The 25,685-nt window shown below is 39.3% G+C and overlaps 1 protein-coding gene across 2 annotated transcripts; it reads right to left on the bottom strand.

Moving 5' to 3' along the window:
- Positions 1–2,341: 2,341 nt before the first annotated feature.
- Positions 2,342–23,210, bottom strand: ZW10 (zw10 kinetochore protein). Of its 2 annotated transcripts, XM_019469123.2 has the most exons (8): positions 23,002–23,210; positions 19,442–19,576; positions 15,077–15,178; positions 14,800–14,877; positions 14,487–14,646; positions 12,767–12,919; positions 12,089–12,280; positions 2,342–5,510 (listed from the first exon to the last, which is right to left on the bottom strand). In XM_019469123.2, exons 1-8 carry the CDS (start codon positions 23,104–23,106, stop codon positions 5,434–5,436), a joined length of 1,002 nt encoding a protein of 333 aa, XP_019324668.2. In that variant the 5' UTR covers positions 23,107–23,210; the 3' UTR covers positions 2,342–5,433. The 2 variants fall into 2 exon arrangements, with proteins under 2 accessions (XP_019324668.2, XP_019324669.2); XM_019469124.2 differs by lacking the exons at positions 2,342–5,510; positions 12,089–12,280 and having other exon boundaries at positions 12,809–12,919; positions 14,471–14,646.
- Between the last annotated feature and the right edge of the window lie 2,475 nt (positions 23,211–25,685).

The following is a 25,685-nucleotide window of genomic DNA, read 5'->3' as shown; positions in this document are numbered from 1 at the left end:
TTGTTGATAATAATACGAAGAAAAATAAAGAAGGAAAGGGTGAAGGAATAGGAAGAAGTTACAATTTTAATAAGACTTGCCAGGAAACGCAACAAGTCATGTAGGTATCTATGGTAAAAATGTTCCCAGGGGTATCTGGGTGGCTCAGTCGGTTAAGTGATCATAAGTCGGTTAAGCTCAGGTCGTGATCTCGCAGTCCGTGAGTTCTAGCCCCGCGTCAGGCTCTGTGCTGACAGCTCAGAGCCTAGAGCCTGCTTCTGTCTCCTTCTCTCTCTATTTCTCTCAAAAATAAACATAAAAAAAAAAAAAAAAAAAGATTTAAAAAATGTCCCCAGCAGAGGGAACAAGAGATTCAAAGGCTCTGCCACAAGGAGACGGGGAGAGAAGGCAATGTCAGGGCAAACCCTGCATGATCTTGGAGGCGGCTGTGAGACTATAGGGTCTCATTCTATAGGAGATGGGAAGCCACTTGGTTTGGGGCAGGAGTTACATAATCAAGTGATATTTATGTAAAAAAGTAAATAAGACCCCACAGCACAGTTCCTGGGACCGAGTGAATTGCAGCTCCTTAACAATCCAAAATACCTCAAACTGTGTTAAAATCTGTGCACCTCTAATGGCTAATTAACTGTTTTTCTCAGTGGACACACTGAGTGGACTACCCCCAAGGAAAAGGGAGGATGGTAAAAGGAGAAACAGAGGGAGGGAGAGCCTAATCCCTACCACTGTGACAGGAGAAAACTGGCTGAGGAATTTTCCATCAAAGGACTACTTTCATTTACGTTTTACTTTAATCTAAGTAATACCTTCCAATTACCAAATATTATTTTATATGTGTAAAATATGAAAAAAAAAAAAGAAAAGAAAATACACAAAATTATCTAAGGTCAAAGGGGTAAATTACCCCTTTATGCAAATTAAAGAGTCCACTGACTGCGGATAATTGTCGATGCCCTAAAAAGATTCTTTCTTGTTTGTTTTATTATCTTGACTTCAAAACTAGGGCCGCTGGTAGCCTCACAGATGAAGTCAACATGTTCACAACAGGGTATAATCTCTGGACATAATGAAGCCCAATTACATGTGTCACAAAATTGTGTACTAAAATCTCAAGTAATAAAGTTAAGAAAAATCTACATGGGTTGATATACTGTCTGATTTCAACAAAGGTAATTAATCTACACGGGCTTTTCCATGTATACAATGCTTTCGGGTGCACTACTTATTTGGGCCTCACAGCATTCCATGAGAGGGGCAGAGAGCAGGACCACTTGAAAGATGAGAACTAATGTCAGAAGATGAGTAACTTCTCCCAGGGAGCTCAGCAACTGTCGTGCTCTGTTCCACTCTGCCAAATTTCTCTCAAAAATGAGCGGCTTCCTAAATACAATGTAATACAAGATAGCCCCAGTACCTTCACAGTGTTGTGAATTTCAGAGGTCATTAGATTTCTAGCTGCCACGATCACATCCTGACATTTCTTGTTAGCAAAATGAGAATTGATGTTACGGGCATATTTCAGCAAATCAGTAGTATCTCCTTTCAAAAACCTCATCTCCTTTAGGGCATTTTCAAATTCTTCAGTGGACTGTATGATCTGAGAAAGAGAGACATGGGGGAAAAAAGAATTATATACACATATTCCATTCCAATATTAAAATTTCAAATCCAATGTACAAAAAGTAACAAGGACAGGCTGGTCATTTAAGTTTTAGAGCAGACCAGCACTTAGCAGGTATACATATATCATATATTTTTCCAGCCTTAAATTCACTAAGAATAGTACCTTCAATATAAATTTCTTACTCTACTTAGTAAAAGAGCAAAGATCTCTAAAACAAATACACTTATTTTAGTGTTCACGGAAACACTAAAAAGAAGCAAAAAGGTACAGTGTCACATAAGAGCTACTAGAGCTGATCCAAGTATAAAAGAACAATTGTTTTTCAAAAGTATCTCACTAAGAAAATATACCTAAAAAGAAAACCCACTTCCCAGTCGAAAGGTAGAAACCCCGGAGAGAAATGAAGTAACAAGAAAAGCTGCTTCCACCTCCTATTATAATTTCCTTAAAGATGTCTCTGAAGAGCAAAAAGTCTCTAAGGAATTACGAAAGACACCGACAGGCACCTACAGTCTCTGAAAACCTTGTGTGACGTCTCTGTACTTACCTCCTCGTACTGCTGTAACTTGCTGCTATTAGTTGGGATAGAATAAACCAAACAGTTTTTAATGAGGCACTCAGACAAGTCTTCCCAGATCATGTCACCGAGCAGCTCAGCCAATATGATCTCAGATGGTTTTTCATTTTCTAGATCAGTATCAAGAGGTAAATCTGCATCATAAGAAAAAGTTTTAAACAAGAAGCCACTCACAGTCCAGATTATTCTCAAGTTCCCTCGTTTTCTAGAATTCTTTCATTTTAGGATGAGGGGGAAGAAAACAGCACAGATAATCCTACAGCCATCTCAACTGCCTACGTGGGACACAGCATGGCATACAATTATTACTTTACTTTCACTGCTCAGCTGGACAGTCTGCACCGTATTACTGCCTGTACTCCACAACAGTGGAGTATTCAGTACTCTACATTATACAGTAACCATCTACTGCTAATCTACTGATCTGATTACATGACAAGCACTCAGAAGTTCTGCGTATCAAAGTTGAAACTCATTTAGAATAAAATCCCAGGCCCTTAATAATGAATAAACATCCTCTGTCATCTCTGCCTAGGATCTGCGTGTTTGTCCTAAGTAAAATATCAGCAAATGCCTTACATTACAGCGTAATATCTGGCCTAGCAAACAGAATACCTCAATACCTCTCTGAAGTGTATCGTGGGGGTTTTAATGGGGTTGTATTTAAAATAAACTATTAATTAATTAAATAATAGTGAAGAATCAGGAACCGATGTAGAGAGAAGAGGAACCAGAAAAGAGACCAGCTATTTTTAACCTAGTTCTGATTCACCAAGGAAGACCTTAGGGGATAAGAACCTTAAAAGAAAGTGAGCATATTATCTTAGAGCCTTGAGAACCTTACAATGTCTAAAGTCTAGGCCTGTACTGCCCAATATGATAGCCACCAGCCACACTTTGCTGCTGAGCACTTGAATGGTGGTGTGACTGAGGAAATAATTTTTTTTTTAATTGATTTCAATTTCAGCTTAAAAATGGAAGCAAGGGTGTGTCATTATAAAGGGGTCGCCCAGAGCAGCCTGTGGCAAGAGCACAGTGCCGTATCTTGATTGTGGGGGTGGCTACGTGGATCCACAAGTGGTAAGACTGCACAGAACTATACACACATACAAATGACTACAGGTAAAACCGGTGAAATGTGAGTCAGCTCTGTGAATCGGACCACAGTCAATTTGCTGGTTTTGATATTGTACTACAGGTATACAAGATGTTAACACCGGAGAAGATGGTGGAAGGGGACATGGGACCTCTGAACATTGTTTGAACAAAAATTTTAAAGTTAAAAAAAAAAGTGTAGTTTTCCATTAAACACAACTTCATTGTTTTGCTAAGACTTCATTTCACTTTAACCATTGCGCCGCGTCAGCTATTGTCACAATTGCTGTGTCTGTGGCGGGCACACGGATCCCCTCCAGCACCGCACACACACATGACCAATCCACTTGGTGTAAACAGATTCATTCCATTCCAATTATTTGTTGACTATGCACCAATGTGACACCGTAATGTTTATCTGAATATTTATGCATACAGCACAAGTTGCAATGATACCTATATAAATTGTAAAAGGCAATTAAGTCAAAATAACTATTTTAATTATGACATAATTATTTCTCTAAGTTTAAAGGAGATAACTATGGACAAGGTATACTACCGATGCAGGATTAAGTGAAGATGCAAAAGCCAATAGAATCATTGGAACAGTAAAGGGAAAACAAAGAGAGACTGGAGAAAATACGTCACAAATTTCACAATAAATGGTAACTGCAATTCACTAACACAAAGCAAAACAAACGAACCTGCTTTTTTTTGAAGATAATAAAACAGACAAGAGACATTTTCAGCAAATATCATAAATATTTCACCACACTATTAAAAAGTACTCTATTCTTATTTTACTTAGTTTTTTATTAGGAAAGGGTACTGAATTTTGTCATAATGTTTTCCATATCTAATGATATAATCCCTTTTAATATGCTGATATAATAAACTGGTTGATAGGTTTCTTATGCTAAACTACCTTTGCACTCCTAGAATAAACAATGTGTCCTTTTTAACAGTACTGTTGGCTTTAACTTACTATATTTTGTAAATGTTTGCATTTATAAGCCAAAAGTAAAATCATTTTATAGTGTTTTCTCTACGTGTAAACTATCACAAAATGTACATTTTCGTATTACGTTTATGCCGGCTTTTAAAAAATTAAGTAGGACATAATCATCTTTTTCTGTTGACCAAAAGGGCTTGATTAACACAGGCATTATCTATAATTTGAAGAATCCACAGAATTTTTAGCCATAAACTTTCTGTGCCTGATGGTAGCCTTTTTAGTGGCAAGTCTTTAACAATCTTTCAAATTTCTTCTATAGTTATTTGTATGTTCAGAGCTTCTGCTCCTTGGTAGAAATCTGTAGTTGACATTTTCTAGAAAATCATCACGGCAAAAGCAAAACTTGCTTATTATGACAAGCCCCAAACCACCAAGGTTTATAAAGAAAAAGCCAAATCTTCCCTCTCCATATCCACAAGCTTCTCTCTCCACACCCAAGTGACCAACATTAAGTTTGGTTTGTCTTCTTCCTCCCTTACATTCATACTACATATATTTATATATGAGTTGCCAAATACACACACATATATATGAATCAAACACACACACACACACACACACATCTGAATTGCCAAATGCACACACACACACTTGAAATGGACTGAATTGTACAGAACTGTATACTCTCCCCGTTGATAATTCATATGTTGAAGCCTTAACCCCCAATGTGACTGGATTTGGAGATAGGGTCTGGCCTTAAAGAGGTAATTAAGGTTAAATGAGGTCATAAGGGAGGGGTCCTCATCCAGTATGACTAGTGGCCTTATAAGAAGAGAAGAAACACCAGGATGCACACTTACACAGGACAGACAGGTAAGAGGCTGTCTGCAAGGTAGGGAGACAGGGCTCAGGAGAAACCAAATCTGCTAATACCTTGATCTTGGAACTTCTGGCCTCCAAAACTGGGAGAAAATTAATTTCTGTTGTTCAAGCCACACAGCCTGTGGCATTGTGTTAGCAAACTAACACAATCCTCATATAAGGGACTGCTTTCTTTTTTATAAATTGGGTTCATGCCAACAACAACAAAAAAGGATTCATGCCATAGATTTTACACTTAACTTTTTTATGACTTCAAAGTAGACCATGGCCATCTCTTAAGTCAACATATCTAGGTCTCCTTCATTTCTTTTTCATGGCTACATAATGCACCATAGTATGGCTCAACCATTCTTCAAACGATGGGTGCACAGTCCAGTCTGCAAGTATATAATACTACTCACACACACAAAGATATAACCGATTGATATCACTTCCGTAAAGAATTAAAAATTGAAATACAGGGGTTGCATTTTTTGGATTTTACTATACATATACTATAATAGAGCTTCGTAATATTTTACAAAGTACTCCAAAAAGCAATGAAGGAGACTACTTTTCCACTTTCTTGTCAGAGTGTTTTACACAGACCTTTTAATGTCAGCCCCACGGATGAAAGTTCTACCTTGGTGGTGTGATTTCCGTCCCCCCACTAGGGAGATTAAGCAACACATTTTTTTATGTTTATTATCAAATTGCACTTTTTCTTCCATGAATTGCCTATTCATATTTTTTGCCTATTTTTCTATTATTATGTTTTCTTTTTCTCTGGAAAAAAGTCCTTATACTAACACCTTGTCTGCCAAACCTATTGCAAGGACTTTCCCCCAACCCACTACTGTCTTTTGACTTTGTTTATGGTATTGTTTACCACACAGAACTTAACATTTGTATGTAGTCAAATTCATCCATCCTTTCCTTTATGCATTCTGAGCGTCCTCAGACTATTCACATCTCCTAAATTTTCTTCCAACGTTTTTATTGGTTTTGGTTTTTTTCATAAAGGGCTTTAATTCATCTGGAATTTACATCTGTGCGGAGTATGAAGCAGGAATCTAACTTCGTTTTACTGCACAGATAGCCAATTTTGCTAGCACCATTATTAAATGAACTATCTATAGTCCCACAAAACTGAAACGTGACTTTGATCAAACAGCAAGTTCTCATTTATTCTTGGCTCTACTTCTGGACTCTTTTTTATTCCACTGATTTCCTTGTACCAAGAACACAGTTTTAATTTTAAAATTCTCCCACTAATGTCTTTTAAATCTTTATTGGCAATCCTCCAAACTATTTTTTTTTTAATGTTTATTTCTTTTTGAGAGAGAGAGAGACAGAAAGAGTGTGCACAAGCAGGGGAGATACAGAGAGAGGGAGACAGAGGATCCGAAGCAGGCTCCATGCTGACAGGAGAGTACCTTGATGTGGGGCTCAAACTCACAAACCATGAGACGGTGACCTGAGCCAAAGTCAGATGCTTAACCGACTGAGCCACCCAGGCGCCCCCAAATCTATTTATTTTTTAATTTTTTTTTAATGTTTATTTATTTTTGAGAAAGAGAAAGAGAGAAAGAGAGAGAGCATGAGCAGGGGAAGGGCAGAGAGAGAGGGGGAGACACAGAATCTGAAGCAGGTTCCAGGCTTTGAGCTGTTAGCACAGAGCCCAACGTGGGGCTCGAACTCAAACCATGAGATCTTGACCTGAGCTGAAGTCGGCCGCTTAATCAACTGCGCCACCCAGGCGCCCCCAAATCTATTTTTGATGTAAGCTTTAGAGTTTGTTGAGTTTGAAAACATATAATGGGTATTTGACTGGAAATGTATTAAATTTATACATTATTTGGAATGAACTGACAATTTTATGAGGCTATCTTCTAATCCAAGATAGCCTCCCTTTTATTCAGGTCTTATAATCTTGAAAATTTTATGGTTCTCTTCACATATGTCCTCTCCTTTCTTATTAAGCTTAACTTTAAAAATATTATAGATTTTGTTAGCATTATAAATTTCTTTATATTTAATTTACAAGTGATTATTACTAGTACAGAGAGAAATTATCAATTTTATATCTTCATACTAGTATCTATACAACTATTAAGTTTCATATTAATTATTAAAGTTTTAGTAGTCTTTTGGTTTCCTAGGTATGAGATTATATCATTTATATGTAAAGATAATTTCTTCTAATATACATACTTATTTTCTCTTCTTTGCATTAGCTACAACCCCTAAAACAATACCAAAGAATATTAATGATAACGTGCATTCCTGACTTACAACTGATTTTAATGGAAATAAAGTTTTTAATCCTTTAATAGAATGCTTGTTGTTAGCTTTTTAGAAGCAATTAGTTTTAAAACCAATCATTACTTTAAAAAAATTCAATACAATAAACCATACCATAATTATGCAAAGTGATCTACTACATAGCTATATAATTTACTTTGTAATTTCCCTATTCTTCAAGATTTCATTACTTTCCAGTATTTCAGTATTATAAGTAACATTATAATAACCTTATACACAAATATATGGTAATACATACACAAATAGTTTCATATATTTAAAATTATTTCTGCTTCTATTAAGAGGATCATGTAGTTCTTATCCTTTCTTTTATTTACTTAAATATTTTTTTAACATTTATTCATTTTTGAGAGACAGAGAGAGACACAGCATGAGTGGGGAAGGGGCAGAGAGAGAGGGAGACACAGAATCCGAAGCAGACTTCAGGCTGTGAGCTGTTAGCACAGAGGCCGACGTGGGGCTCAAACTCACGAACTGTGAGATCATGACCTGAGCCAAAGTCGGTCGTTTAACCGACTGAGCCACCCAGGCACCCTTTTATCTTTTATTAATGTGATGTATCACACTGATTGATTTGAGGATATTGAACCATCCCTATAGCCCTGAAATAAATCCCACTTGATCATGGTGAATAATTCTTTTAAGGTATTGTTGAATTTGATCTGCTAATAACTTGTTGAGAATTTTTGCATCCATGTTGGTCAGGGAAATTGGTCTGTAATTCTCCTTTTTAGTGGGGTCTTTGGTTTTGAAGGTAATGCTGGCCTCACAAAATGAGTCTGGAAGTTTTCCTTCCATTTCTATTTTTTGGAACAGCTTCAAAAGAATAGGTATTAACTCTTCTTAAATTTTTTTTTTTTTAACGTTTTTATTTATTTTTGAGACAGGGAGAGACAGAGCATGAACAGGGGAGGGTCAGAGAGAGGGAGACACAGAATCTGAAACAGGCTCCAGGCTCTGAGCTGTCAGCACAGAGCCCGATGCGGGGCTCGAACTCACGGACCGAGAGATCATGACCTGAGCTGAAGTCGGCCGCCCAACCGACTGAGCCACCCAGGCACCCCAGATATTAACTCTTCTTTAAATGTTTGGCAGAATCCCCCCTGGGAAGCCATCTGGCCCTGGATTCTTGTTTGTACTGATTCAATTTCTTTACTGGTTATGGGTCTGTTCAAATTTTCTATTTCTTCCTGTTTCAGTTTTGGTAATTTATATATTTCTAGGAATTTATCCATTTCTTCTGGATTGCCTGATTTGTTGGCACATAATTACTCATAATATTCTCTTATTATGGTTTGTGTTTCTGTGGTGTTGACTGTGATCTGTCCTCTTTCATTCATGACTTTATTTATTTGGGTCCTTTTTCTTTTTGATAAATGGAACAGAACAGAGAACCCCAGAAATAGACCCACAAAAGTATAGCCAACTAATCTTTGACAAAGCAGGAAAGAATATCCAATGGAAAAAAGACAGTCTCTTCAGCAAATGGTGCTGGGAAAACTGGACAGCAACACGCAGAAGAATGTACCTGGACCACTTTCTTACAGCATACACAAAAATAAACTCAAAATGGATGAAAAGACCTAAATACAAGATAGGAAAGCATTGAAATCCTAGAGAAAAAAACAAGCAACAACTCTCTGAAATCAGCTGAGCAACTTCTTACTAGACACATCACCAAAGGCAAGGAAAACAAAAGCAAAAATGAACTACTGGGACCTCATCAAAATAAAAAGCTTCTGCACAGCAAAGAAAACAATCAACAAAACTAAAAGGCAACCGATGGAATGGGAGAAGATATTTGCAAATGACATATCAGATAAAGGGTTAGTATCTAAAATCTGTAAGGAACTTATCAAACTCAACACCCAGAAAACGAATAATCCAGTGAAAAAAGGGGCAGAAGACATGAATGGATACTTCTCCAAAGAAGACATCCAGATGGCTAACAGACACATGAAAAGATGCTCAACATCACTCATCATCAGGGAAATACAAACCAAAACCATGATGAGGTACCACCTCACATCTGTCAGAATGGCTAAAATTCATAACTCAGGAAACAAAGATGTTGGCAAGGATGCACAGAAAGGGGAACCCTCTTGCACTGTTGGTGGGAATGCAAACTGGTGTTGCCACCCTGGAAAACAGTATGAAGGTTCCTCAAAAAGTTAAAAATAGAACTACCCTAAGATCCAGCAATTGCACTCCTGGGTATTTACCCAAAGGATACAAAAATACAGATTTCAAGGGATACCTACACCCTGATGTTTATAGGAGCATTATCAGCAACAGTCAAACTATGGAGAGAGCCCAGATTTCCACCCATTGATAAATAAAGACGTGGTGTGTGTGTGTATGTATGTGTATATATGTATGTATATATGTATGTATGTGTGTGTGTATATATATACATACACATGTATGTGTATACATATATGTATATGTATACATGTATATGTATATATATACACACACACACAATGGAATATGTGCACACACATACACATACACAATGGAATATTACTCAGAATATTCAAAAAGAATGAAATCTTGCCATCTGCAACAATGTGGATGGAGCTACAGTGTATTATGCTAAGTGAAATAAGTCAGTCAGAGAAAGATAAATATCATATGATTTCACTCATATGTGGAATTTAAGAAACAAAACAGATGAACATATGGTAGGGGGTGGGAAGAGAGGGAAAACAAACCATAAGAGACTAGTAAAAATAGAGAACAATCTGAGGGCTGATGGATGGAGTAGGGTGGGGGATGGGCTAGACGGGTGATGGGTACTAAGGAGGACACTTGTGATGAGCACTGGGTGTTATATGTAAGGGATGAATCAGTGAATTCTACTCCTGAAACTAATATTGCACTGTATGCTCACTAGAATTTAAATAAAATTAATTTCTTAAAAATTAAGAAATAAATGGGGCGCCTGGGTGGCTCAGTCGGTTAAGCGTCCAACTTCGGCTCAGGTCACGATCTCACGGTCCGTGAGTTCGAGCCCCGCGTCAGGCTCTGGGCTGATGGCTCAGAGCCTGGAGCCTGCTTCCGATTCTGTGTCTCCCTCTCTCTCTGCCCCTCCCCCGTTCATGCTCTGTCTCTCTCTGTCTCAAAAATAAATAAACGTTAAAAAAAAAATTAAGAAATAAAAACAAAAAGGCTATCTTCATAGAAGCATGGAACTGAGAATGAGAGCATGAGTACTGGCAAACTACTCTGAAGTGTTTCACACTATACCTATAATACTTTGTTCTGTTTTGAATACCATACTTTGAATAAGACTATAGAAGAAATGGAATACATTTACAGAAGAGCAATGAAAATAGGAACTTAAAACTATGTGATTCAAAAAACCTAAGGATGTTTATACTGGTGGTAAGATACAGGGGAAATAACAGCTACTGTAAAGAACTTAGAAGTCCATCATGTGTAACAGGAGTTAGACATGTTATATGTAATTCCACACAGTAGAAATGGCATCCATGAAGCAGACATTACAGAGCAATGTATTTTGAACAAATTTGTTAAACGACTACCTTAAAGATTTAATCTGCAAAATGGAGGCTTTGCCAGTAGTATTTACCATAGACATAGAAGATATGATTTTTAAAAAACAAACAAAAACTCCATAAAACTCAAGAGTTTCCCAGAGACAGAACAGAATGTATCAAGAGGAAGTGACCTCGCTCTCACTACCAGTGCTCAGACTGGCTATGTGATCCATGGATGGGAGTGTGAGAGGGGAGACTCAAGCATCAGAGATCTCTGGTTCTTCCCAATCCTTCGATACTTAGTTTACAACTTTGTTTATTGCTATGTATTATCTCCCTAAGTGAAGGAACAAAAGAACTACCTTGGATTTCTGCAGTTTATACAAGTCTTAAGACTTTTCTTCTTCTCTGCTACTGTTAAAACTAGAACCAATTCCTTCCTTGCTTTACACAGAAATTATTTTACATTAATAAACTAAAGGACTGCCAGGAAGGCATTCAAACAACACCAGCATTTTTTTTTATTTTGTCCACATCAAGATTGTTTGATTTGACTATTCAGCCAGACAACTGAAAACAGCATAAAGAAGTCAAATAACTAAAAAACAACAGTATTAATACACCAGAAGAACATGTTATTTTTCACAGTATTACAACTAAAAATAATTATTCAGAGCAATACAGAAAATGGCTATCTCGATCGTGAATGTATAAAGATCTACCCAACTGGTTGAGATGGAATGTACTTTATTTCTTAAATCTAGTTTGTTTCTACCAGATGAATGGGATCTTCCCAATGAAATACGTAAAGCAGTACTTGGTTCATCTCTGCTTCGCCCATAATTAAAGCAAGAGTCCCAATATGTGATGCTACAAGTCTAGTGAGAGAAGCATATCCCAGAATTTAAGTAACTATTACAACCCTTGGTGACCCTACTTTCCATATGGGGAGGAAAATGATCGTAAAGCAGAGCAGGAAACAAGAAGGTAATGACTTTACTCCTATGGCATAATCTACTCACCTCCAATCCTCTATACATTCAACTTGGGGGCATGTTTATCTACCTTAAAATACTGTTTACTTTAAAAATAATATTGACTTTTTCCCAAACGTAAAAATATGAGAGCACTACCTTGGGGACACATACCTAGAAGGTGTTTCTGGAGCACTTCCAGTACTAGTCTGATCTTTGCAAAAACTTCAGAAGGTGATGGATGTTCCAAGTCAGTCATCACAGATTCAAAACGAATACTAATGATGTTAGGCTGGCTTTCTACCACAGCATAAAGAGATGGGCAAGATGCCAGAGGCCTAAGGATATACTTCAGCAGCATCTGACCTGAAAAATTTTATGAACGTTCATCAGAAATCACTGGAAGAAACTTTTAAAAAGCAAGCATGCCACACCACCCAAAAAAAAAAAAAAAAAAAAAAAAAAAAAAATCTTTGAACCTAACAATAAAAATACATATAATGTGAATCACACACCACTCATTATGCATGGCAGGTTTTACCACTGAAGTTTCCCAGAGACTGTCTACAGGTCTTTATTTAAATTATTCAAAACAGTCCAGTAAAATAAATAGCAGTAGCTAGTTTAAAACAAGGAAAAAAGGAAAGACAAGAAAGGATCCAACCCCTTAATAAAAAGGGTTATATTTATGAGAATTCCATTTGATAAATCATGAGGCCAAACCCTACATCTATCATCAATATTATCTAGAGAACAGACTTCTCTAGACTTCTTCTCTAGACTTCTTTGCTATTCCTTAAACACTGAACCTTCTAAGATTTCATGTAAATGAAACAAAGTAGTATGTTTTACCAAATGATTTAAGCTTCATTTGTAGCTCCCCAAGAATAGAAAATGCCAAGAGCACCGAACTGATTGGTGGCCCAGGGGTCTTCTCTTCTTTCTGAGATTGTTCAATGCATAAATGAAGTTCTGTTTGTAGGCAAGATTCCAAGTTGCTGGTATCTAAGAGAAAGGGGAAAAACATCAGCTATCTCAGCAATACAATACATTCCCACTTCTGTTCCTCAGAGCTCATTCACTACTGAGATTCCTCAATATGCGGTTTTATTATAATACACTTCTAATGTAACCAAATTTTATTTTATTTTTTTAATGTTTATTTTTGAGAGAGAGAGAGAGACAGAGCATGAGCAGGGGAGGGGCAGAGAGAGAGGGGACACAGAATCCAAAGCAGGCTCCAGGCTCCATGCTGTCAGCAAAGAGCCTGATGTGGGGCTGGAACTCATGAACCGTGAGATCATGACCTGAGCCGACTTTGGACGCTTAACCGACTGAGCCACCCAGGCGCCCCTGTGACCAAATTTTAATTATGACATACATGTCCTTGGCATCACTTTAAAACAGAAAATGACTGTTTTTGGGAAATTCAAAAAATCAAACTAAGTGCAAAAGCAACATGATGTGCCTAATAAATGCTTATTAAATATGAATGGAGTGAAGGTAAGGAATGAAAAGTGAGGTCCTGGTCTCAAGGTATCTTCTTTAATGTTCTTTCTTACCGAGTATAGAGAACAGCCTAACAAGTTTAACAAGAAGGTTGTATTATAACAAAGTATTAACACGCCTGCTATCTTCTCTTAATTTTACATTCTGCTCGGAAATAGAATCCAAAATTTTCTAGATTACTTCCTTCAAAATATGAAATATTTTGTTTGCATAAAATACATATGTGTATGTTTGTGTGTATGTCTATGTACACACATACATATACAGTGAATTTGGAGGCCCCCACGTGGATATGGGCCAGGGGATGGGAGAGACTGTGACCTTTCCCCTGAAACAAACTAAAATTTTCAAGATTCAATACTAGAAAAACATACTAGGGGTAATGGCATGTCGCTTACATCTACTCTCCGAGGTTTTACTTTGTGTAAACAAGACTTCCAAGAAGGCTCACACCTACAAGTGAGCAGAGAGACTGAGAGCCAAACAACATAAATCAAAGCCAGAGCCAAGTAATCCCATTTCTTCATCTTATAAAGCATCCCCTATCGCATAATTTTGCCACTATTTTTTCCCCAAGGACTGAAAAAAATTAAGCCAGACCCCTGTCCCACTGACCCCCTGTCTTCTTTCCTCACCAAGAGAGAAAATGGTAGAACAGCCTTTCAAAGCTTTCTAGTCAAGGTAAACTGTTGGGAGCAGGGCTGCCGGGAATGGGTGTACCTACAATGCAGTGGAAACTCCGTGGGGTTTTAAACCGCTGGGACCTCCTCTACCACACCATCATCACGTGAATCCCACCCACCCAATCATCCTCCTCTTCTGTGCTCCTTCCTCATGATGGGGACAGAGAGAAGGATGTAAGGGAAGTAAAATGAGGACACTTCAGGAATCCAGAGGAGTGAGTCCTAACCAGCATTCTGCTTGATATGAGAATTCAGTGCAGACTCGGAATAATGATAAATGAAACCTCCTCATCCACCAAAATAAAATATTTAGAATATATTCAGAGGCCAAACTGGTTCAGGCAGATTAAGCAAAGCAGTCCACCTGAGGTCAGCAGCACCTTTTGATGGCGGGAACTTCCATACAATCAGCTTCTGCCACTCTTCTCCAAGGTGATAGAGTATGTTCTGTTTCTGTATTGTGAGCTCCATGCTGAGAGATTTCAACATTTTTAAATCAAAGCATTTTCTGGATTTTAGTAACTTCAAGCATTTCTGTGCCTGGCAGTGAAATGGAATCATCGTTAGACATTCCATCTGGACTCAGGGCAATTAGAATCTATTTGTATAATGACAAGGAACACACAGAACACAAAATTTACTGAAAACAAGAAGAGTACTAATTGCTTATACTGTGGAGAAAGAGTTTAATACCTCTTCCACACACCGAGCAGCAGTAACATACTTCTTCTCTGTTAATGCGCAGTTATATTCTTCAATAGCAGAAGAAAACTGAAAAGATAAGCATGGTTATTAGGTATTTCATTTTATACATCCTATTATTTCAAGTCTGTCTGCTTTTGTTTTTAAAATCTGAAAAAAAAAAAAAAACCCTTAGAACCAGGGGATACACATTTAAAAATGAGACCAACTGAAAACAAATAATTTTCTCGCCCCTGAAACACTGAAGTTTGAGTTGAGTTTTACTGACCTCTTGCAGCTGTTTAAGCAAATTCAGAACTACCGAGTCTCTTTCCAACTGTTGCTTCAAATCTGTAAATTCAGCAGTTGACACATGAAGATCCCGGCGGACCTAATCCACATCAAAGAAAAGTACTTTCAGGCTATACGGTATCTAAGAAACAAGACGTTTGTAGCTAATTCATAAGCTTTCGTAGGCGAACATAATTCATGTTGAAATTTAAATGCTGGTTAAGAGCGGAATAAAAAAAAACACAGAATGTATGAGGAAGAGATCTTAAGCATCCACTTAGTCCAAACCATTACCCTCTGCAGCAATACCTATTCCCGGCAACATAATACGCTCAGGTCACCATCTATCCTTAAGTTAAGCAGTATTTTTCATCAGAGAGCTCATCTACCTGGATGACTAGAGCGGTATCCCCGTTGCCAAGTGACAACTCATTCCACAGCTGATAGCTCTATTAGAAGGACTTTATGTTAAATCGGAATCCACCTCCCATCCTGTCCTGCCTTTTCAGGGACTTTGCACTATTAATTATTTCCTCTCTTCTGTACCTTTACCTCTTCCTAATTCATTCTTCGTTTATAAAATATACACTGATTGAATACCCACTAGAGCAAGGCTCCTTCCTTCAGGTTTAAACATGCTGAAATTTCCCCCCTCTTTGAGAAAAAATTTCCTCTACCTCAGCAACCACGTATATTTCTCAGTAGCTACCTTATTTGTCTCCTCCCTCTCATAAAACCAAGCTTCTTTCAAAAGTGAGCCATACTCACAGTCTAGTTTCTCACCTATCGTTCATTCTGTAACTCGCTGAGATCTGGTTTCCATCAAAACTACTGCAAAACAGTGTCCAAAACACCAATCAACTCCTTGTGGCTAAATCCAAAGCATACATCATCAGCATTTAACTATCTATCAGTACAGTTAACTTCTTTCTCTTAATTCTCTGAAATTATTCTCCACTGACTTTCCTCCTAGTTCTCTGGCCATTCATTTTCTTTGGATCACTTCATTTTCCCTCTGACTACTTCAAACATATTGATATTCCTTTCTCCCTGGCCCTCATCCTACTCTGAACCAGTGGTTCTCAAAAAATAATCTTTTTTTTATTTTTATTTTTTTTGCCCCACTCCCCTTCGAGGACATTTGACAATATCTGGAGACATTTTGGGTTGTAACAAATGAAGGAATTCTACTGGCATCTAGTGAGTAGAGGCAGGGGATACTGCTCAATACCCCACAATGCACAGGATAGCCCACCACAACAAACAACTATCCAGCTCCAAGTATCAACTGGGCTGAGGTTGAGAAACCGTGCTCTATACACTCTCTCTGGGCAATCTCATCCATTCCCATGGCTTCAATCTCTAAGGACTACTATCTCAAGTCCATATCATTTTCCTAACCTTCAAACATGTATATGGACGGGTGACATGCAAATCCATTTTCCCATTCTCTCACAGTAGGAGCACGTGGCTACCCAATGAGACTATACGTTCTAGCTTCTCTCAGTGGAGTGTGACCATGTGTCTAAGATCTCACTACTGAAATCGAAGCAGAAGTGACGTGCACCATTTCCAAGTCTGAGTCAGGAAAACACATGTGCCTCCTCCGTGCCCTCTCTTTGCTCTTAACCTCTGAACAAAATGCTCAACCGGCCCACTGCTCTGAGTAATACACTATCCATCTGCCATCCAAGGAGTCTCATGTCTTCTAACAGCATCCATGAAATCGTGGCAGGCTAACTAGCTAACTTGTGTGTAGATTAAAATCTGAGACCACCTCAAAGTTCTTGACTGTATAGGATCAGCCTGCTAGCCTAAACTACTGCAATGAAAGAGCCATTTGAGCAACTGCATTTCAAGGTCTGTCTGTCTCTCTCTTTTCGTTTCTTTTCGAAGTCTAGCCTTTGTTTTAATACACTCCAACTGTGCAGCTCCGTTGGGATATCCCAAAGGCTCCCCACAAAAACCCACTCCTCTAGAACCTCTACTGCAGTGAATGGCACATCAATGACCTGGTTCTTCACTATCCTTGACCCCTCCATCTTTCACTCCCCACCTAATGTCCCAAAGATCCTACCTGTTAAACGGCACTAGGATTCATTCTCATCCTCTCCTCTATTCTCACTGCCACTGACTTCAGAGCTGGCCACTGTCCTTTCTTCCCTGATTAGTTTAACTGCCTCCTTATGCTTTAACTGCCTTCTCATTTCTCGGTCTCGTTTTCCTCAAGTCCTTTCTTCAAATTGCCAGCAGAATGGGATTTCTAAAATTCAAATCCAATGTCACTACTCTGCTGAAAAGCCATGGAGGCATGGCTTCCACAGGGCCATCAAGATAATTTCCAAACCGCTTAACCTGATATACAAGGTCCCTGCTTACCTTTCTAGTCTCATCTTGTGTCCCTTTCCACCACACTCTCTAGACACGAGTCACGTGGAATTGCCACAGCTCTCCAAAAGCAACATCTCTCATTACATCTATGCTTCTGCAATGCTATCTCCTACGTCCATCTGAAACACTCCTTCCTCTTTGTCTAACTACCAAGCACTTCAGGTTTTGGTCTGATACTATTTCCTACAAGAAGCCAAGCTGAGCTGTATTTTCCCTCTCTGATTGAATTATTTCTACTTAATGTGTATCATACTACTTTAGTCATCTACATTAAGCATGAGATTCGCATTGTGAAATAAAAAATTGTCTTGTTCAGCAGCTACCACAGTATTTCACACCTAGCAGATGGCTCAATAAATATACCAAATGGCTAAATAAATCTCTATTAATATCTACCTGTTCAACCTAATTCCGCTTCTCCAGCCATAAATTTGAATCTTACTAAGGCTAAATGTCCTTAGTTTCTTTCACTGTTCCAATGATACAATGTTTAGGCATGGACCTTCTCATTCAGACCAGGCACCTTTCAAAATATAACAACCAGAAATGAATAAATTTCACCAACCATAATCTGGCCAGCAAAAGGTACAGACAGGCCATGACCCTCTTGTTCCAGACACTGTATGTCTAATAGTACAATCTAAGACTGCACCACTGACTCGCTGATCAAACAATCAACTAATTATAAATACACCTTGAAAATATGATTTGAACTGTGACAGAGTTGTAAAGTAACAGATTTATGTTTATTAAAACCTCTAATCATCATGGTCGATGAACTGGAGATCAATTTTCCAGGTAACCTGCAGTTTCCCCATTTGTGAATAAAATTTTCTACAGAACTTTTGAAAAATGCTTCTGCTCATTTTCCTTCTTTAGTAATTATCACATAGAGAAAAGACTTGGGTATCTTTCCTTGAGGACCCTGAAAATGCTTCACCAACTTTATTTGGGGTATCAGTGAGCCCTGCCCAAGAATTTGGCAATAGATGCAGAAGGCCTCGAAGACTACACCTGTTTAAACCTCTAAGGTCAACTTTCCTTCCCTCAAATGACTATGTTTCCTAAAAGTAAAATACAGGGAAAAAATTCTGGTGAAATAACATAGGTGAAAAAATGTTCTTAAAATTATAAAGTGGCTATTTTTGTTTGCAGACTGGCTGACTTCTTTTTGTGATGGCAGCACTCCGGCAAACGTGATAAGCATTTCTAAACCCACCAGCATCCAGAAGAAACACAGCAAGCACTGGCCCTACACAGTGATACAGTACAAGATGGGCAAGGATTCTCTCTGCATCCAGAGAGTGGCTTTATGACAGGAACCACAGTGCTTGTAATTGGCAAATCAAGCCTGGGTAGCTCAGTCGGATGACCATCAGACTCTTGACTTCAGCTCAGGTCACAATTGTGACCTGAGTGAGGGTCATTGCACTGTGTGGGTCATGGGACTGAGCCCCATGTTGGGCTCCACGCTGAGTGTGGAGCCTGCTTGGGATTCTCTTTCTCCCTCTCCTTCTGCCCCTCTCCCCCGCCCACGCGTGCATGCACTCTCTCTCTAAAATTAAATAAAAAAATTTTTTTAATTAAAAAAAAGAGAGACAGAAACATTTTAAACTAAGAGGAGATAAGAGAAAAGGCCAAATGACCCAGTTCTAAGCTTTATCTGTTTTTATTTTATTCTGAAGACAATAAAATTCTGAGATTATTTTTTTAATTTGTAAAGTGCTATTCGAATGCAAGATATTATTATTATAGCTTTAAATTTTTACTATGAAAATCATTTAAATTATAGTTTTGGACAATATTTCTATTTTAAAATTGGCAGTTACCCTAAAATTATTTAATGCCACTTCCATTTACCAATAAGAAAAGTGAGGTCTTGAAAACTTATACACAGAACTGAATTGTCTTAGGAATCAGGAAGCTGAACTACCAGCCTACAAACCTAACCAATATAACAAACCATTCTTACCTCACTCTCTATCCTAGATTTCAGCAAGTCAATGTCCTCAGACAGCTTATCCACTTGGGTAACCAGGTCCTGTGCACTTTGCATGCTAGGCAGGAATTCACTATACTTCTTGCTGATCATGGTGCACACCTCACCCTATAAAATAAGACAGAAGAATTACACTGAGATGAGTCGAGAACTCTATTAAAAATATACAGCTCATCTTCCATAAGGAATCGTTCATGTTGGAGCCTTCTTGCCAGTTACCCACACTTTTCCTCCCAGCCAATGGGTTTCTTTGAAAAACACATTTCTCTTCACAGAGCTAGAACAATAATCCTAAAATTTGTATGGAAACAGAAAAGACCCCAAATAGCCAAACGATCTTGAAAAAGAAAACCAAAGCAGGAGGCATCACAATCCCGGACTTCAAGCTATACTACAAAGCTGTAATCATCAAGACAGTATGGTACTGGCACAAGAACAGACACTCAGATCAATGGAACAGAATAGAGAACCCAGAAATTGACCCACAAACATATGGCCAACTAATCTTTGACAAAGCAGGAAAGAATATCCAGTGGAATAAAGATAGTCTCTTCAGCAAGTCGTGCTGGGAAAACTGGACAGTGACAGGCAGAAGAATGAACCTGGACCACTTTCTTACACTATACACAAAAATAAACTCAGAATGGATGAAAGATCTCAATGTAAGACAGGAAGCCATCAAAATCCTCGAGGAGAAAGCAGGCAAAAACCTCTTTGATCTTGGCGGCAGCAACTTCTTACTCAACACATCTCCGGAGGCAAGGGAAACAAAAGCAAAAATGAACTATTGGGACCTCATCAAAATAAAACGCTTCTGTACAGCAAAGGAAACAATCAGCAAAACTAAAAGGCAACCGACAGAATGGGAGAAGATATTTGCAAACAACATATCAGATAAAGGATTAGTATCCAAAATCTATAAAGAACTTATCAAACTCAACACCCAAAAAACAAATCATCCAGTGAAGAAATGGGCAAAAGACATGAATAGACACTTCTCCAAAGAAGACATCCAGATGGCCAACTGACACATGAAAACATGCTCAACATCAGTCATCATCAGGGAAATACAAACCAAAACCACAATGAGATACCACCTCACACCTGTCAGTATGGCTAACATGAACAACTCAGGCAACAACAGATGTTGGTGAGGATGCAGAGAAAGAGGATCTCTTTTACACTGCTGGTGGGAATGCAAACCGGTACAGCCACTCTGGAAAACAGGATGGAGGTTCCTCAAAAAACTAAAAACAGAACTACCTTATGACCCAGCAATTGCACTACTAGGCATTTATCCATGGGATACAAGTGTGCTGTTTCGAAGGGACACAGGCACCCCCATGTTTATAGCAGCACTATCCACAACAGCCAAAGTATGGAAAGAGCCCAAATGTCCATGGATGGAGGAGTAGATAAAGAAGATGTGGTATATACATACAATGGAGTATTACTCGGCAATCAAAAAGAATGAAATCTTGCCATTTGCAACTATGTAGATGAAACTGGAAGGTATTATGCTAAGTGAAATTAGTCAGACAAAAATCATATGACTTCACTCATATGAGGACTTTAATAGACAAAACAGATGAACATAAGGGAAGGGAAACAAAAATAATATAAAAACAGGGAGGGGAACAAAAGAGAAGAGACTCATAAATATGGAGAACAAACTGAGGGTTACGGAAGGGATTGTGGGAGGGGGGATGGGCTAAATGGGTAAGGGACATTAAGGAATCTACTCCTGAAATCATTGTTGCACTAGATGCTAACTAATTTGGATGTAAATTTTTAAAAATAAAAAATTAAATTAAAAAAAGAAAAAAGAAAAAAAAGAAAAGAAAATCACATTTCTCTCACCCTTAAGGATCCTATAACATTATTAGATCGAAGAAGACAAAAATCACCAAATTCCGCCAGTGCCCAAAAGCTGTACAAATGCTAAAAAACAAAAGGGGGAGCCAGTTTTCATAGTGAACTAGATTAGCTCAGACTATAGCCAGCAATTTTAATCATACAGTCAACAGAAAAGCAAATAGACAAATTAAATTCACAATCTGTATACTTCAATTTATGAACTTCTATATTCTTGCTTATAAAACTTTAAGGCCTGATCTTAGAAGTCTAACTTAATTTGAGTTTCATCAATAAACAAATTACTGAATACTTTGCACTGAATGCTTTGGAAGATACCAGGGTAAATTATGCCTGCTTAAAAATAACTTATTTTTAAATAGGAAAAATACTATACACTTATGTAACCAGAATACAAAAATGTAATTAAGGAACAAAGTTAATGTCCTCCAGAAACACAAATGAGAAAGAGGTCACTTCTGCTGGAGCAAAATGGGGATATTTTTCATGCAGAAAATTGCATTTGAGATGGAACATAAAAAATGGGTAGAATACTACAAGCAAAGATGGAGAAATGACAACGTAAACAAAATTGGGAACCAAGAAAAATATTGGGTCTGCTTGGAGCACAGAAAGTAATTGTCAGTTGGCTGAGGATTCAAGTTGGTAAAGGAAACCTGGTGAAAGGAGAGTTAGATCCAGAACGGCAGGAGCCTTGAATGCCGTGCTAAGGTAGCTTAATAGTCTTTCCACCATATAAAAAGTGGTGAAAAACGCTACAGCCCTGTAAAAGAAGAGATGCCAGTAACCTGAATGCTTACTGATTTCAGGAAACTAGTTTCATAACATCAAGGGTTGTTAGGAAGACCTACTTCTTGTGCCTGTGTGATAAGGTGCCAAACTTGCTCCCTTAAATTCAGACTTCATGCGGGTGCACATAATTTTAAATGAATCCAACAGAGATGTGGGTGAATACTGGCAAGGTAAGGACAGCAATACCAAGTGAAAACTGTGAATGGCTACGTGCTTTTTGTGTGTGTATCAATCTCAAGACAGCAGGGTCCACTAAAGTGCTCTTTACAAGTTTTGTAACACTCAGGACAGCCTCAAAGCACTTGGGGGTGAAGAACAGAGTTTAATAAACATGTTGACAGATTTGAACAACAAAAATTTCAGAGAGGAGAAAGGTACCATTCTCCCAAAGCTATTTTATTCATCAACAAATCGTACAAAAAGGAGTGGGTGGAGGAAATGCCTTGGGGGTCCTGCCTGCATTTCTATCCCTCTCACAAGCTCCCTCCCTAGACACCTCGGGGCTTGCAGTCCCACCTCTCCTGCTGGTCTCCTCAGTCTTCCTCCAAATCCCCCGACCCCACCCCGACCCCACCCCAACCCTCCCCAACCTAACCCCACTCCCCAGCCACCGTCTCCTTCTCCCCTTCAAGCCTCCCCCCCCCCCCTCCCTGGTCCCCAGCCCCTGTCCGGGCTCGCCTCCGAGCCCTCTCCTCAATCCAAATACTTCCAGCCTTCCCACTTCGCATTCTTCTCACTCAGCCTCCCCACCTGACTCTGCTCACACCCACTCTGTCTGCCCTCAGCCCCCATTCCTTTCCCGGTCCCTCCACAAACAGAGCCGGGTTCCTTTTCAGTCGGTCCCCGGGTGCCGGGCCTTCCTTCACCTTAATCTCCTCCACCCGCCGGGTCAGGCGGCTGATCCGAGTGCCCAGATCCTCCTTCTCCAGCCTCCCCGAGTGTGCCAGAACCTCCGTCACGAACGAAGCCATCGCCACGACGGGAACCAACGCTGACGGGGTCACTCTCCCGTGGCCAGCGCGGCAGTCCCAGTCCCGCCGCCGGCGGCGTTGGCGCGCGGCCTGCCGGGAAACTGAGTCTCGCGAGGCTCAGACCGCCGCTGGGAAGGCGAAGCCGCACTACAACTCCCAGCAGGCACCGCGACTGTCCTAGCGAGGAACTTCCACGGTGTCCCGTAGCTGGCAAACCAGGGGAGACGCGTTTCCCTCCCTAGCTATTTTCAAATAGCTTGTCTCTTCCCGCCTGTTTTTCGCTGGACGAAATGAAGTGTTTTTACTTAAAAATCAGTCCTAAATGAACCTTTCTCAACTTCAAAACGCTTACCTGAGACACTTAGCGAGCTGGAATACCGGACGAACCCATCTTGATCTTTTTTCGTTGAATATTCACTTTCAAGGGCTGCAGCGGCCATCAGAGTCTATGTGACTACTGCCCTCTGGAGTTGTGCAAACGAAGTGGCGTCACCTCATAACTAAAAGTCTGACTAAATTGCACTATATATATATATATATATATATATATATATATATGTATTTATTTTTGACAGAGAGAAAGCGCGTGCGAACAGGGGGAGGGCCAGAGAGAGAGGGAGACAGAATCCGAAGCAGCCTCCAGGCTCTGAACACAGAGCCCGTCGAGGGGCTCGAACCCATGAACATGAGATCATGACCTGAGCGGAAGTTAGAAGCTTAACTGACTGAGCCACCCAGGCACCCCTAAACTGCACTCTTTTTATGTTGCACAGTTTACAATGCAATCTATGTACATATATTACATCATACAGATCTTTGTTCATATATTACATATATACTATGTCATGTAGCAAATATGTGTTACATCTATGTAATAATACATTACGTATTTATATTGTTTGTATTATTTATGTTACCTAAGTATAAATAACATTAGTACTGTGTGGACTAGAACAAGATACTTAACACTTTTTTTCTTTAAAGTGTATTTATTTTGAGAGAGGGAGGGGCAGAGAGAGAGAGGGAGAGAGAGAGACTCCCAAGCAGCCTCTGTGCTGTTAACATGAAGCCCGATGCAGGGCTCAAACTTATGAACCATGAGATCATGACCTGAGCTTAAGTCAGACGCCTAACGGACAGAGCCACCTAGGCGCCTGTTAACACTTTCTATCAGAGGTTAATAAATCAACTTGATGAAAAATTTTTAAAAAATTGTTTTGGGGCGCCCGGGTGGCTCAGTCGGTTAAGCAGCCGACTTTGGCTCAGGTCATGATTTCGCGGTCCGTGAGTTCGAGCCCCGCGTCGGGCTCTGTGCTGACAGCTCGGAACCTCGAGCCTGTTTCAGATTCTGTGTCTCCCTCTCTCTGACCCTCCCCCGTTCATGCTCGGTCTCTCTCTGTCTCAAAAATAAATAAACGTTAAAAAAAAAAATTAAAAAAAATTGTTTCATTATTTACTGTTACATGCTGAAAGATGTTCACAATATACTATGTACACTATGATTGTTTTTTAAAATAAGTAGATACAGATACATATACCAAGGTAAAGAACATACACCATATTAGTGGCAGACTTATGGGATTTATTCTCTTCTCTATGTTTTCCTGTCTTTCTGTAATAAACATGCACTACTTTAGTTAAAATGTCATCTTTAATTTTTCAAAAAGGTATCTTGTGAGGGTTGACCTCAAGTAGATGCTGATGTTAATTAAGGTCCTTGTCAATTTTAAGTGTCTATATTTTAAGTGTCTGTAGGACAACCCGCTTATCCCAGTGAGGCTAGGGCGGCTTCCTGTGACATGAGCAAAGGACAGGAAACTGGGGTTGAGACAGGAAGTACAAAGGACAGCCTAACATACTGGGAAGGCATCTCTCCCTAGAAAACCAGATCAGCTTCTGTTCAGTAGACCTGTCAGCCTCACTTTGAATTCCAAATGCTGTTACTAGAAAGGTCCAGTGAGAAAGAAGGACCTGCAGATGACCTTCCTGAAAACTTGTATTATATATTTATTGAGCAACTACTGTATGACAGACAATGGACTAGGCTGGGAATCCAAAATCCCCGGAAATATTATCATTGCTATCTTGAGGGTAAATGAGAGATTGATCCAGATTTTGTGGGGCCTACATCTTATCAGTTGCTGGGAGGGGGAGGGCCCTTTAAGGAAAAGAATATAAAATAAATACAAAATTCGGTACAGGCCTTAGAAGGGGCATGGGCAAGTAACAGGCCCTGAAGCTAAGGTACAGAGGGCAGAGGAAATGTTGGAGGAGGAGCACCCAGGCTCTAACTGAACCGGAAAAGTTTCACAGTAAGGAGGAGTCTGAACTGAGAATGGAAGGAGGGGCCACTTGGAGGTTGAGCTTCTGAGATCTTCTCCGGTTAACTAATCCATGGGTCATACCCACAAATGCCACTGCAGGGCTCCACCTGTATCTGGCAGAGAGACCACTGGATTAGTGGCACAGTGTTCCTCAAGTTTTCTGGGAAGACCCAGAGTTAGGTTGAGGAAGGAGAAGAAAGAACATAGGGGATGGAGTGGGGTTGCTACACACAGTCCGTGCATGTGGGCATGAAT

The sequence above is a fragment of the Panthera pardus genome, unplaced genomic scaffold (genome assembly GCF_024362965.1).
Source record: "Panthera pardus isolate Hobbes unplaced genomic scaffold, ASM2436296v1 HiC_scaffold_12, whole genome shotgun sequence".
Taxonomy (NCBI): Eukaryota; Metazoa; Chordata; class Mammalia; order Carnivora; family Felidae; genus Panthera; species Panthera pardus.
The sequence above is the reverse complement of the archived record's forward strand: the minus strand, read 5'-3'. Positions and strand labels throughout refer to the sequence as shown.

What these genes read in the sequence shown, in the direction of transcription:
- ZW10 (XM_019469123.2), bottom strand. Translation starts at nt 23,106, where the DNA reads ATGGCTTCGTTCGTGACGGAGGTTCTGGCACACTCGGGGAGGCTGGAG. An exon ending in TGCTTAAACAGCTGCAAGAG is followed by an intron (nt 14,878 to 15,076) that starts GTCAGTAAAACT and finishes TTATCTTTTCAG; the next exon opens with TTTTCTTCTGCTATTGAAGA. An exon ending in AATGAAGCTTAAATCATTTG is followed by an intron (nt 12,281 to 12,766) that starts GTAAAACATACT and finishes AAAATTTTTCAG; the next exon opens with GTCAGATGCTGCTGAAGTAT.